Source organism: Canis lupus, chromosome 20, assembly GCF_003254725.2.
Source record: "Canis lupus dingo isolate Sandy chromosome 20, ASM325472v2, whole genome shotgun sequence".
Lineage (NCBI taxonomy): Eukaryota > Metazoa > Chordata > Mammalia > Carnivora > Canidae > Canis > Canis lupus.
Window position 1 is genome coordinate 23,320,299 of NC_064262.1, and position 13,507 is coordinate 23,333,805.

The 13,507-nt window shown below is 36.9% G+C and overlaps 1 protein-coding gene across 1 annotated transcript in view; it reads right to left on the reverse strand.

Annotated features, from left to right (window-relative positions):
• Positions 1-2,805: 2,805 nt before the first annotated feature.
• The window catches only part of TAFA1 (TAFA chemokine like family member 1), a 494,714-nt gene continuing 484,012 nt past the window's right edge, over positions 2,806-13,507 (reverse strand). Inside the window, exons 4-5 of the mRNA XM_025456522.3 lie at positions 11,048-11,172; positions 2,806-5,471 (exon numbers count right to left, since the gene is read on the reverse strand). Of these exons, the coding sequence (XP_025312307.1) occupies positions 5,454-5,471; positions 11,048-11,172 (143 nt within the window). The 3' untranslated portion in view covers positions 2,806-5,453. The remainder of the gene's footprint in view (positions 5,472-11,047; positions 11,173-13,507) is intronic.

The window sequence follows — 13,507 nt, forward strand, 5'->3', positions numbered from 1 at the left end:
TGACAATGCTTGAATGTAAGTTATATTGATATTTTCCAGTGGCTTAAAAACATTAACAGTGGTAATGGTAAATCCTACAAAGTTGAACAAGATCAGTCTAGTCCTTGAGTTTTCTAGAAAGAGAGTATGAAATCATACTTTGGTTGTTAGTTACCTTTGTCTTTTTGTTTGCCTTGAGTGGGGCTAGCATCTAGGTGACACACAATCATAGGAATCTGAGAAGAGTAAAATAACCATAGCTACCTGCTGCTTCCTATTTCTAAAACATTTCCACTTTCTCTATTTCCCTAGTCCTCCCATAACCTTTAAACTTTGTGTATAATCTCTATTTTATAGACATTAAAATTCAGATAGAGAGGGTACAGGCTTTTCTAGGTTATAAGTGGAGAAAATGGGGGGGGGGTTTCTGGCTTACAATTTTAGGGCTCTTTTCAATGCTTTCAGTGCTTTATCGTCCTGAAATGTGAAAGAGAGAAGAAGAAATGTGTCAATGGGCAAGTAAATGACAGTGGGGGAAGGGGTGAGAAACCTTGAGAAGTTCTAAATCTGGAGGAGAACCCAGATCAGAAGACAAAGAAATCAAGAATCCGCATGTGTGGGAAGGTGTGTGTGGAACATGGAAGCAGAGAGAAGAGGCCATTGTGATAGGGCAGCCAGTTCATAACATTCTTCATACTAAAAGTATACACTTCTTATATCTCTTAGCACCAAATGGTGGGATCTGCTGACCCTACGCTGCCTCCTTTCAGTCCCTAAATTTTGCTTCCATACCAGCTTGTGACCAAGAAGTTGGAATTTACAGAAGTTCAATCAATTAACTCCATTCTAGTAGTGGTTGACCCCTTTTTGCAACTGTGACATGCCCCCAGTTGAGGACACTTGAGGTCTATTGCTGTACCCACGGTATTCTCAGTGGAAAGTAAGACAGTCTGCAGGTTAAATGCAATGAATTTCAAACAAGCTCTATCTCCATTGCTTTTTCTACCCCTGGAGGATATGCACATGCAAATGCATGAGAATAATGTAATTTACACCAGACGTGTAAATTGGTATTTCATAGGACAGAACAGAGTCTTTAGCCCTTTCATTTTAATGCAAATTCAATGGGTTATAAATATCTAAAATTTGGAGAATTCATATAAGCCTCTGAGTTTCTGGATTTTCTCAAAACAACAATAACAAGAACAACAACAAACAAAACAGAAGAACTAGGCCACCCTGGCTCCCTAATGCTACAGGACAACAGTAGTCTGTGACCAAATGCTGGCTCCTGGAACCTCGTCTTGTAGGTTTCCAGCCTCACCACTATATGCTTAGGCTTTAACAAGTGATCCTGGTTAACTAACTTGTGCTACCTGCCAAGTTCCTATTGGCACATAGGCCTCTTAGGACTTGTTTGAGAACTACCCTTGAGCCAATTATAATTCCCTTTAAGATGTATTTGCAGACTTTATTAATAGTAAGAAGCCACTTCTGCTCACTCCATGATGTATGGGCACATGTCCATGTACCATGGCTAAATGGTTGACAACCACTGTCTTAAGGCAAGTCTGGCCTCAGATTTTCCTCAGCACATGCCAGATGTGAGTCTAATCTTGCATTACAGCTTTTCTGAACAGGTGGGAATTAGGGCTGGATATATACTATCTGGTCTATACATGCAGTCAGTTATAGCTGGGGTCCTGGTTTTCATATTTGATTATTGGTTATTATTATTATTTAAAATAATGCAACTAGCTGCCAAAACAAATACATGAGAGCTTAACACTTTGTTAAAAGTGAAATAAATAAATAAATAAATAAATAAATAAATAAATAAATAAGAGCCATTTGCAGACCAATGACATAAGAGCATGCCACAACATCCACTGATATGCCCCTAAGATCTCTACAAGGAAAAAACCCCACCTATTCAACCTAAAAGTTTTAAATCTTTAACAGGAGGTGTGCATGTGTGTATGTATGTGTGTGTGTGTGTGTGTGTGTAGTTAATGCCTTTCTTTTTAATTTACTTTGAAGTGTGAACATGATTCTATTTTATCACTTTGTATGATGCTCATGGGCACTAGGACATCTGATTCTCTCACTGCTGTCACTAGACCAGAGTCCTCATTTTCCTTAGTACGTCTTATATCTTGCTCTCTTATATTTATACACTGGATGGAGGTGGCTTGAGACCTGAAATTTACTAGCCACTAAATCTTTTATTTGGAAAACAGACAGTTCATGAAAAGGGAAATGGTACACTTCTTTGTCAGGCAAACCTTAGTAGATTTTGAAATGGAAGTGTCAAACTTAATTAAAAGAAAAACTCATATTATGACATGTCATTTAACCTTCCAGGACGGAGTGCAAATCCTATGTAGGTGAGGAATGTGTGGATCTCCTCATATAAACAATTTTTATATCCTTCATAACTTATATCAGTGACAATGGCAAGGTGGCATAATATACTGCACTATAAAATCACTGTATTGCTTTGTGAAAGTTACATTGGATTTAAGCAGAAAAAGATGTTGAATTGTGTGTTGGTGAAAACATTCTTCATCATTTCATAATGGAAAAAAGCCTAGTAGTAAAACTTCTCACTGTGCTTGCCAAATCCATTAACAGATAAATCTAATCACGCAAAAAAGAAAAAAAAAAAAGCCAACAAATAAGCTTTACCTAACTCAAAAATCTGTCTTACAAAATGAGTCCTGTTTTCCTTCTTACCAAGAGACAGGTTCTGGATGAAACCCTTTCCATTTGCTCTAGTTATGCTACAACATTATTTACCATACTTGATGTACAAGCTCAAAATCATTATTAGTTATACCACACTGAGCTCTTTATTACCAGCAATACATGATAAAAATTTTTAAACAACAAATAGATGTAGGCATGGGGTAGCTACCGAGTCCCCCTAACTGGGGTGGGTCCAGTTTAAATACAACTTGATGGTTCACATATTTGTAGAAAGAGCATGATAAATCCAAATTGAATTTGATGACATTTACAAATATTTGCAGTTTTATTGGATAGTTGCCTGATTCTGATGTGGTCTTTTCCCTCCTTTCTCTGTTCTACGTCTTTCCAAGGGAAAGCAATAATAATGCTTGTAGAGTTTTTAATGGCAAACATCTCATATTAGTTAATATTATTTAAAAGTGTTAGGAGATTTTATATAAAAATTCAGATTTCTGGTTCTGTTGAAAAAAATCAAAGATGTGACAGGGCAGTGAATATATCTCACAGAAATAATTCCTTGTAGCTTTTCATTAGCCAAGGATGTACCATCCATGAGTCAAGTAACCATCGTACATGTCTGAATTCTGGAAGCTCTTTACTTGGCAACCCATGCTTTAGTCTTTCTTGAACATCACTTTTGGTGTATTAAAGGCTCTGAAAATTTTCTCAGTAAATACTTCTTTTTTATTTTATTTAAAATCTTTTCCTCGATATATTTGATTACGGAGGTTTTTTTTTTTTTCCTCCCCGTTTTGGGAAGTAGTGTTCCAGATAATTCTTTGCATTTATGACCTCAGGTTTTACTCTGAAGTTTACAGGTGAAAGTCAATTGCTAATATATTACTTAGTACATGAATATGGACCATAAATTCAAGAGATTCTGATTTGTTTGTATGAATTTTATGGTTATCTACTGGCAAATATTTGTGAAAGTATTTGGAAAGCCTAGATTTTGCAATTAGGATTCCATGTCCGTTTCTGGATGCTTTTATAGGCGTTCAAGGTACAGAATCAATCTATCTGATTAGACTATTTACATATTCAATCAGACTTCGAGCTATGTTGGTAGACATGAAGGAACCTCTGGATTTTACCTGAGGTTTAACTTTAAAAATCCACACTAGGGGACCAATTGTGCTGGTGATCTAATAAGAGGCCCTAACAACATATATTCCAGAGAGAAAGCTTTGGAGAAAAAATAGATATACTTGCAATATGACAGGTTAGGTAACAGGAATTTATAGTACTATTATACTACCCCAGGTAGATAATAAAGAGATACTTCCTTTCTATAATCATCATCAGAATAAATTTTAAAAAGAGAAGATGGATAAAAATCTCTTTTTTGGGGGGGGAAGTGAGCCCCATGTGTATCATCCAAATGACCAGTACAGAAGCCCAATAATGGGATTTGACATTTCATCTTGAAGGCTAAGAACACAGGAGTTATAGAAATGAATCTCTGATTTTCAAAATACTATGATTAGAAATATTGGTTGTGATGGCAGCAAAGACCTCATGGAAAAAATTCTGGCTGACTACAAGTCTCTAAGTGTTCTCTGGATTTGGATAAAACTAACTCAAAAAATAAATGGCAAATAAATAGGACAAGTAGGTTTAGAAAGAAGTTGTTTACCACTTTAATAGGGCTGTCTAGCATTTGGTCACATAGATCATTCTGAAACCTAACTGCTTTAATGGTCTTCCTGTCTCACCAGAAGAGATCTGAATACTCTTGGAAAAAGCAAATCAAACATAGAAAGAGGTGCCATGATAAGACTTGTTGCTACAGCACTATGTACTTAATGATGCCAGACTTTGGATTTAATCAGAGGACATTTCTGCAGTCTAGGACAGCTATACAAAGCCTTAAGACATTGTATTTACAGAACTTATTAATACAGGGATCCATATTATACCATAATTTTGCCAGAGTCTTAATAGCATGGTGGAGTAGCTCCCTCAAGAATCCTCATTGTCTTATCTGTGGAAAAGCTAGTAGTTCTAAAAATACTTTCCTGGAAGAGGTTAGAATGGTTATTATATATCAATTGAATATAAAGTATGGTTATGTAAGCCAGGCTTGCATGCTAATATTGCACAGGGTAGAAAGCAATAAAACAGGACGATGTTCTTCCTTGGGCCATCTAGTAGTAACAGAAGGAAGCTCTTGATTCAGTATTGTTATGATGCCTCAGATTCCAGGAGTCCACCTGTAGCTGACCTTCCAGTGTGAGTGCCATGTTGAAATTTCAAAAGGGCACATGTCTTCTTCCTTGCCAATAAAAAAAGGAAATCGCGACAAAACAAAACAAAACATCCAAACTCAAAGAGGTACACCAGCCGCCTCAAACTGTGGTATTGTTCATTTCTTGAAGAGAATATATAATATTTCAAAATATTATATATATACATATATTTAAAATGGTACAAAGTAACTATAGATCCAAATTAGAAGATAGTTGATCATTCTTCATAATCCCAAAAATTTTCGTTGAGAAAACCCTATTTTTTAAATCCACTTTCCATGGTGTTGCCAAAAGCACAGGTCTTCTCACTATCGGGTACTTCGTGACACACAGTAAAAGCACTGTGATTATCTGGTAACCAGTCAAAGTGCAAATAAGAAATCCATTTGGCTTGTAATGTGTAAGATGTTTTAAATTCTTAAAATGTATTTTCCGCAGAGGTGGTTTTCCTTTGCTACTATAACAAATGCTCCATTAGGTTCTTGGGTGAATCTGAAACCAAAGAAAGAAAGAAATTTCAGGGAGAAAGAACAAAATGAAGGCACAAAGAAAGGTGAATAGGCAGAAAACGAAGACATCTTGAATTTTTAGTATGTTGCTTCTTTCAAGTGATCTTTAGCCAAAAATGTTAGTCTAGAGCCGTAGTTCTCAAATGATGATCAAAGGGCACACTGACAGGCCATCATATTTTTATCAATTCCTTACATTTATTTTGCCACAGCTGAGGAGATAGACTCTTGGAGCAACGAATAACCATGGCTGGCTTCATGGGTATGTGACCTATGCAGTTACACAGAGCCCTGTGCTGAGAAGGGCCCTACACTTCACTTAATAACCCGCTATTGCAGTCTTGAAATTATTACTGATTTTTGAACAAGAGGCCTCTGTTTTCATTTTTTGCACTGGGCTCTTTAGATTATGTAGTTAGTCCTGTGTCTGTTTGATTTGAATTTGAACTGGGTGGGTCATTCTGTGACCTTGTCAAGTTGGCCTGCTGTAACATGTAGAGGGGTGGCATAAGGTAAAGTCACTGCCAAGGTTAGAACTCATTTTCTTAGGAACATAGGAGACCTTTTCTGGGTGAGGAACTCTTCCTCTCAATGACACAGTACTCAAGGGCAACCAAGAGCATGCTCCCACCATTATTGATGCCATTTAATATATTTGAATATGGTCCCAAAGACTCTAATGTTAAAAAGGAGAGTCACCGGTTTGGGGCAGAAATGATGATTGTAATAGAGTTGAAGGTTCTACTTTAGAGTTCTAGGACTTAGGTATTTTTCTTCATCATATATAGTCTCAGGAATTGAGTGTCCTGAGTCCAGGGGTGGAGTCCATGAAAAGTTTTCAAGGTTGGGTAGGAACAGTAGTAAAAGTTTGATTTCAAAAGTTGGTTGTGCCAGGGGCAGCATGTGTGAGAAATCTTCACACATTTATTTTTTTTATCATCTCCATATAAATTAACAGATTCTTCCAAACTTTGGTTTTCTACATTCCAGTAGTGTTTGTCACCTCCTGTTTCCATTGTCTTCTCACCAAAAGGAGGGGAAAGTGACATTCACAAAACTGAATTGTAACTGCCTTTCTTTCGTCTCTATTGACTTGCCATTCTCACCCCTTCACATCCCCAACCTTAGGCCCTATCCTTCATGGAACAACAGGAGTTCAGTCCTGTTTACTATCACATCCACCAAACTTTAATACCCTAACTTTAAATGGAAGAGGCTTAAATATATTTATGGGTTAAAGAAATGAATGAGTTCACTCTAACCCAAGGGCAATTGTGACAGCATAAATTGATTTATTTTCCTCCTGCAACTTCCAAATCCATCTCCCCTGCACCCACTAACCTGGCTCCATCTTCCTACTCTTCTCTCTAAAAGGTAGTTCATGCAAAGTAGTCTGGAAATCAGGATTGTAAAGGCTTTTGTAACACTTCAGACCTGGTGGAATGCTGAGTGATAAAGTTGGGATATGTCAAAGCTAGTACTTTACCCCTCACAATATAAAAAACATTGACTGATGAGAATCAGTCATCATCCATGAGATGGATGGAGATATGCAAGTTCAGAGTCACCATTAGGAGGATGGGCCCCAGAGGGTGTGGACAAATGACCATAGTGGATTTGCATGAAATATCAACTTGACAAGATAGCCATTTTAGTTAGGTGTGCAGTCTAAAGCTTGCTAATTTGCCCTTTTAGGGAAGGGAACTTGACTCTATGTTGTATAAATCTAACTGTTCATTTTCTCGTTAGTCCAAAAGACACTAACATATTGAGTTGAAGGAGATCCAAAGTTGCTTCATATGTCCCCAGGTATTATACCAGATAACGTTCTACTATTTTAACCTGCTGATTTTTCCTTCCAATTGACTTTGGTTTTCTCCTCACTTTATTCCCTTCCTCATTATGTTCCCAAACAATGAATGTTCACTTTTTACATGTGAATTATTACAGTACTGTCAAACACGTATTTTCTCCAGGGAGAGGTCTGTCTTTCTAAATTAAGGCATCATTCCTGAATACAAAGAGTATTCCCAAATGCTTTGGATATAGTGTCCCCAACTTTCTTTTTTTCAAATACATATTATGCCATATTATACATTAGTATTTCGTATATATTAAGTGTAATATTTACTATAGGGAGTTAGCTTACCTGATTATGGAGATTGGCAAATCCAGAGTCTACAGAGCCAATTTCCCAATACCATCCCCAACTTCCAAACTTATATTTTGGATAAATAAGTTTAAAGAAAAGAAATAAACCAATAGGTTTCTAAAACCATAGGAAAAGTTTTCCTGTCGAAATCTGGATTGGTGAGTCTTGCCACAGACTGCCAAGACAGTAGTTTAATGGAATAACTGAAGCAATGGTCAAGCAGGAATAGGGTTAAAGTTTAGCCATGAGACTTCACCCAAATGTGCCAGGCTTCTCCCAGGAGGATTTCTATCACCAGCTTTCTTGTTCCCCATGCTGGGTTTGGAAAATTTCTCAAGGGTGACTATTTTTTTCTCTGTAAAATGACATACAGGAAGCTTTCTCTTTTCCTAAGATTTATTTTCTCTAATCTTCTGAAAGGGAAGCCTGTGCCTGATTCTACTTATCTTTTCTCCTTCCTTCTGTAGGTCATATTGTCACCTAGATCTAATTTTCCCAAGGTTTTCTTTCAGACTGGCCTGTTACCCTGACTCGTTCCCATTCTGTGGTGTCTGGTCCTTTAAATGAAGCAATGAATTTCTATTCTCTACCCTTCTTAAAAAATGAGCATCATGAAACTTTGAATTAGATCACACTTTGAAATATCTTTTGTTTATCTACATTTCACAGACTGCTGAGAATTTTGACTCGGGATGATTATTTAGGAAGTAATGCATAATAGCAAGGTTTTGGGGAAAAAAACCTATATAAGGAAAAATGATACCTCAAGACTATTTTGAAAATCTCTTCATATTAGAGTCACTTTAAAAAATTAGCAGGATGAAGGAAACTCTCAGTTGTCACTAACAATCTAAGTATTTTTTTTCTTTTATGTTGTTGTTTTTTTTTTTCTGAGAGCACTCTTCATAAATCAGTCTTATACATGAAAACCAAAGAGATGATTTTCTTTATTTTTCCTTTTCCTTAAGAACTCGAACTTTTTACCTTAAGGATTACCTCCTAGATAAGAACAGAACAATGAAAACCTATAACTCAAAATTAAAGTACATCTGTCTATTAAACTGTGTTAAAAGTTAAACTGCCAGAGGCAATATTTGAAGTATGTAGACGTATTTATACTCTGATAGGGAAAAACACATAGAGCATACTAGAAAAATTAATATAAAACCTATTTTGGAGGATATTACATAAGGATTGATATTAGCATGCCATTTATACAGAATGGAAGCTCCTGTATGTATCAGTGGGACTTAGCTCTCACTTAAGTGTGTGTTTCACTGTGAATTTCTTTGTAAGAAAGTGAGGAGAAAATGTAAGTCAGTAGTAGTGTCTGAGTCTTCTCAAGGTGTAAAACGTGCAGCTTTTTTAGTGTTTCCTTTTTTCTTCTCTAAAGACAGAGTTGAGATTTATTAGTTGAGTGATGTGTTGCTCACATAGCTGTAGAGCAATCTCTTATTTCCGCCCTTGAAATGGATACACACATCAGAACAGGTACATCCTCTGCTTTCAAACCAACCGCATGGGCGATTTATTTCTCTTGTATACTCAACTGTCTTGTTGAATTCAGCCCACCCAGGACAGTAGCAAACTCAGTGTGTTCCAACCTCTATTACTGTGATCAGATCTGTGCTGTACTTCCGCGAGGACAGAAAATGTCTAGGAAGTATTTACAACATGTTTTAAAATATACTCTATAGAGACCAAATCAAAGGAAGTTACACAGTCATAAAAAATAGCATTAACATTTTCTGTGTTTTGTTTATTTACATTCTGTCTTCCAAAGAGTTTCCCAGTTGGTACCCTTGGAATTTCAGATATTCAAATCCTGAAATAATTTGACTTGTGTTATTGTTCTTTACTGAGTTTCAGGTCTGGAGGAACCATAAGAGCAGGACTTACATTCAATAAGGGAGATCAGTTATCATTTGGAAGAGGAAATGGAGATTTGGCAGAAAGTATATCAGCAACCTGCTTGAAATAAGGGTGATTGAATTTCAATCATACTAGCCATGATTCAGAGTAGCTTAAAACTGACTTGTGAGGGCATCTTCAGTATTGCTTGTTAAAATTAATTTCAGACAAAATATAAGCAAAGGGAAACATGAAATCCACTCACCATCAGTTAATGACGATGGTTTCTGGAGGTAAATGGCATGAGCTGGGTTCATTATTGAATAATATCTTCTGAGGGTGTTTCTTTGAATTGAAATATGACAATCATGCTGAGCATCTCAGGTGCATGAAAATTCATGTTAACAAGCTAAGATGTTGAGGAACCTCTCCTGGCCTTGAGCCAAGGAGGTAGAGCCATTTACCACTTATTGTGGTCAATAAGGTCAATTGACCTTATTGTGGTCAATGTGGGCAACTAAATTTGATATACAAAGAGTCTCCACTTATTTATATATGAAATATGTTTTTATAAGGTATCATGTTTTCTGCATCACAAGGCTGCAAGTACCAATTTTATTACTAAAGAAGATAATGCTGAGAAGAAAGATCATCTTAAGACTCATACAGGGGTGGGAATCAGAGATGCTCTTTTAAATTTGAGTCACCCTTGTGGAAGGCTACAAGTTCAACATGTTGGAATTTATAACTGGTCGAGCTAGCTTTCAACAACAGTCAATGCACTAAAATACAAACATGCATAATAGGGCTCACAGTTGCATGATATACATATGTGTAACCATACTAGTTGTTCAAATATTGACATAGTTTTATAGTATATTTGAATAAATACTGTCTTGAGTGCTCTGAGCAACCCTTCCACCATGCCCCCTTTAGAACTTCTACACTTTCCTATTGTTTAGTATCTACTAGGTCAATGGTGGCCTAGCCAGTCCTCTCCAACCTGTTGCAGTATTTCAACATCAATTCTGATGGGTTGGATGGCCTCAATATGCAGGTTGTTATATATTTTGAAGATAACTCATTATTTTACCACAGAAACCAAGGAACGACAATCCACATCACCAAAACCTTTCACTTCTTTAAAAGATCATCAAATAATTCTTTAAATTATTTGTATTAAATACAGTCCTTTTCAGAAAACCATGTGGATGAATTAGGCAAGACCCTTATTTTATAATCTATTTTGAAAGCCATTGTTGTTGGCTGGAATTATTTGAATAATTACTGTTCCTCTTCCCTTTGGCCATGGCAACCTAGCTTTATTTATGAGCCAGTCACAGAAACGATGAACTGGCCAGTATGGAAAAGTCAAGTTCAATCTCTAACTTCTTGTTGATGGATGGACATGGATATGAGTGGTTAAGAATGTTTTCTGTCAGGAAAAAGGCTTTCTTATCTCCTGTTCAAAGTTTCTCTGGGGGCTGTTTGTAGAACACAAAGGCAAACAGTACAGTTGGTCACGTGCATGAGACATTTGAAAGTAATAAACTTACTCTTGTGGTCTTAATTTTATTGCCCGTAGCGCACATCCATCCGGAATTATCGGGTAGTGTCTTACATTCTTCTCCTTCTAGACAAGGCTCCATCTCACACCACCATTTACCAATCACTATGGAAGCTGCATGAAAACAGGAAACAAATTTGTTTGCATTCATCCAAGCAACTTGGGCATGGGGGCTGTGACCCTCCCGAAGTGTCAATTTTCTCCGAAGCCCGCTAGCTTCTCTTTAACTTTCTATGACTGGCTAAGAATTCTCTATGAAGAAGAGTAATATTTTCATGTACCAGTTTTACATCACAAATAAAATTTTATGCAGACTGTTTTGATCAAGTAACATTTTGTCAAAAATCTCCTCATATGATAAAGGATGAAAACATATGGAGTGGGGAGACATACTTTTTGGGGGAACTTTTGTGTTAGTTTTCACAAACCCATGACCTGTACTATTTCTTTTCAGTGAAGGAGACAAAAGTGTTAACTGCTTTTCAGAATGACAGAGCTATTCCTTCAGACAAACCAGTTTATGTACCCAGCATTAGGGTTTATCCCCCACTATAGTGCTTTGAGAAGAAAACCAAAGTGACTGAATGTATAAACAAAACCTGTAAAATAAAAACCATGAGTAATAATAAATAAAAGTATCTGTTTACAATCAAAGGTATGTGATATGGGTTGGGTTTCCTTTTGATGTTTATATGATGTTTATATGATGTGGGTGAAACTTTTGAAAGTTAAGCCTCTGATAAAAAAAAAAAGCCCTACTTTTCAGGGTAATATCAAAGATGAGCACAATAGGAAGCTGGCAGTGAATTTAGTGGATGTGTTTATAGCACACATTTGTTTTGGGTTTTGTTTTGATATTAAGATTTTATAAACAAAATGACTGGACGCACTTTCTGCACAAATCAAGAAGCTCCACATATTCTTTAATTCCTTAATGAGTGAAGAATTATTTCTGCCATCCAAAATTCTCAAAATGTCTACCAGTGTTTCTTTACAGCACTTTTCAATTGGCTATTTTCATACTGGACTGGAACCTTAGTTCTATTGATAATTACCAGCTCTTCACCTCCCAAAGAAGAATTCCCATCATAATGCTTCCTCTTCACAATGACAAAGAGGTCAGATGATATCTGTTAACATCAGAGAAGATTCATATTAAAATGAAATGGATTAATACTGCCCCCCACCAATGAAGCAGGAGCACATTGAAATTCTCCACTCATCAGGAATTAGGCATTTCATAAAAGGATTAGCTTACTAACTTAAAAGCAGAATGGTTTAAACATCCAGCCATCTGCCTGCATTCAAGATTTCCTCTTTCTATACTACCCTTACTTTGGACTTTCCCTCCTTTGGAATCCAGTGTATGAATCGCAAAGATTTGATTTTATATGCAAAATCATGTCTACTCTATTATTCAGCCAATTTAAGGAATTTTTCAAGGGTAATTTTGCCTCTGTTTGATTCATACCTTATGTGTGGACCAGACTGAACGACATAAAATGTATCTTCATTGGAATATAGCACACAAGTATAGGAAGTAAAATCTTGTAAATAGCCTATCCGTATGCAAGATAATGTGATATTTTGGCAAAACAGGGAGTAGTAACAGAAGACGCAAATCCTCTGTAGGGTACAAAATGACTATGAGAGCTAAGAGTGTTTTTTTTTTCTTTTTAGGATTTATTTATTTATTTGAGAGAGAGAGAGAGAGAGCTAGAGCAAGTGCAAATGGGGGGAGGGACAGTGGGAGAGAATCTCAAGCAGACCCTGCTGAGCGTGGAACCTGATGCGGAGCTTGATCTCATAACCTATGAGACCATGATCTGAGCCTAAACCAAAAGTCTGACGCTTAACTGACTGAGCCACCCAGGTGCCCCAAGAATGTCTTCCCTTTCAGTGGCAGGGCTCTGTACAAGGATGTGGAATAGGGCAAGATTCCATTCACAGGTAAAAGAGACCTCATTTGTGTGAATTAACAAGTGACAACAGTAAATAAGAGACGCGTGTATTTTGGCAGCAAAGACACATGTAGTGTCAAAAGGGAACAAAAATAAATTGCAAGGTTTCCGGTAACATGAGATAAAAGTCAGGACTTGGCAGCGTTTATTGAGAGCCTACAATCTGAAGCTTCCTTTCGGCTAGTACTCAGTCAGCAAAAGGCTGGTGGCATTTCCCACACTTGTCCCCTAAAATCCCTCCTAATATCTCACTATTGCTGCCCTGAATCGACACCACAAATGGAAACCCTCTGATCTTAGCTCTGAGGGGAAACTGCCTTTCCCAAAAGTCTTCCATTTAGCGTTTGTGACTTTTTTTTTTCCCAGAAGCACACAAATAATGAACAACTGCCAGTAAGGTCAGCTTTAGCATCTTTACTTCCTTCGGAAGGACCCTGTTCCTTCTTCTTTAGGCTGCTCTCTGCCCTCTCAGAGCTGACCTACTTTGT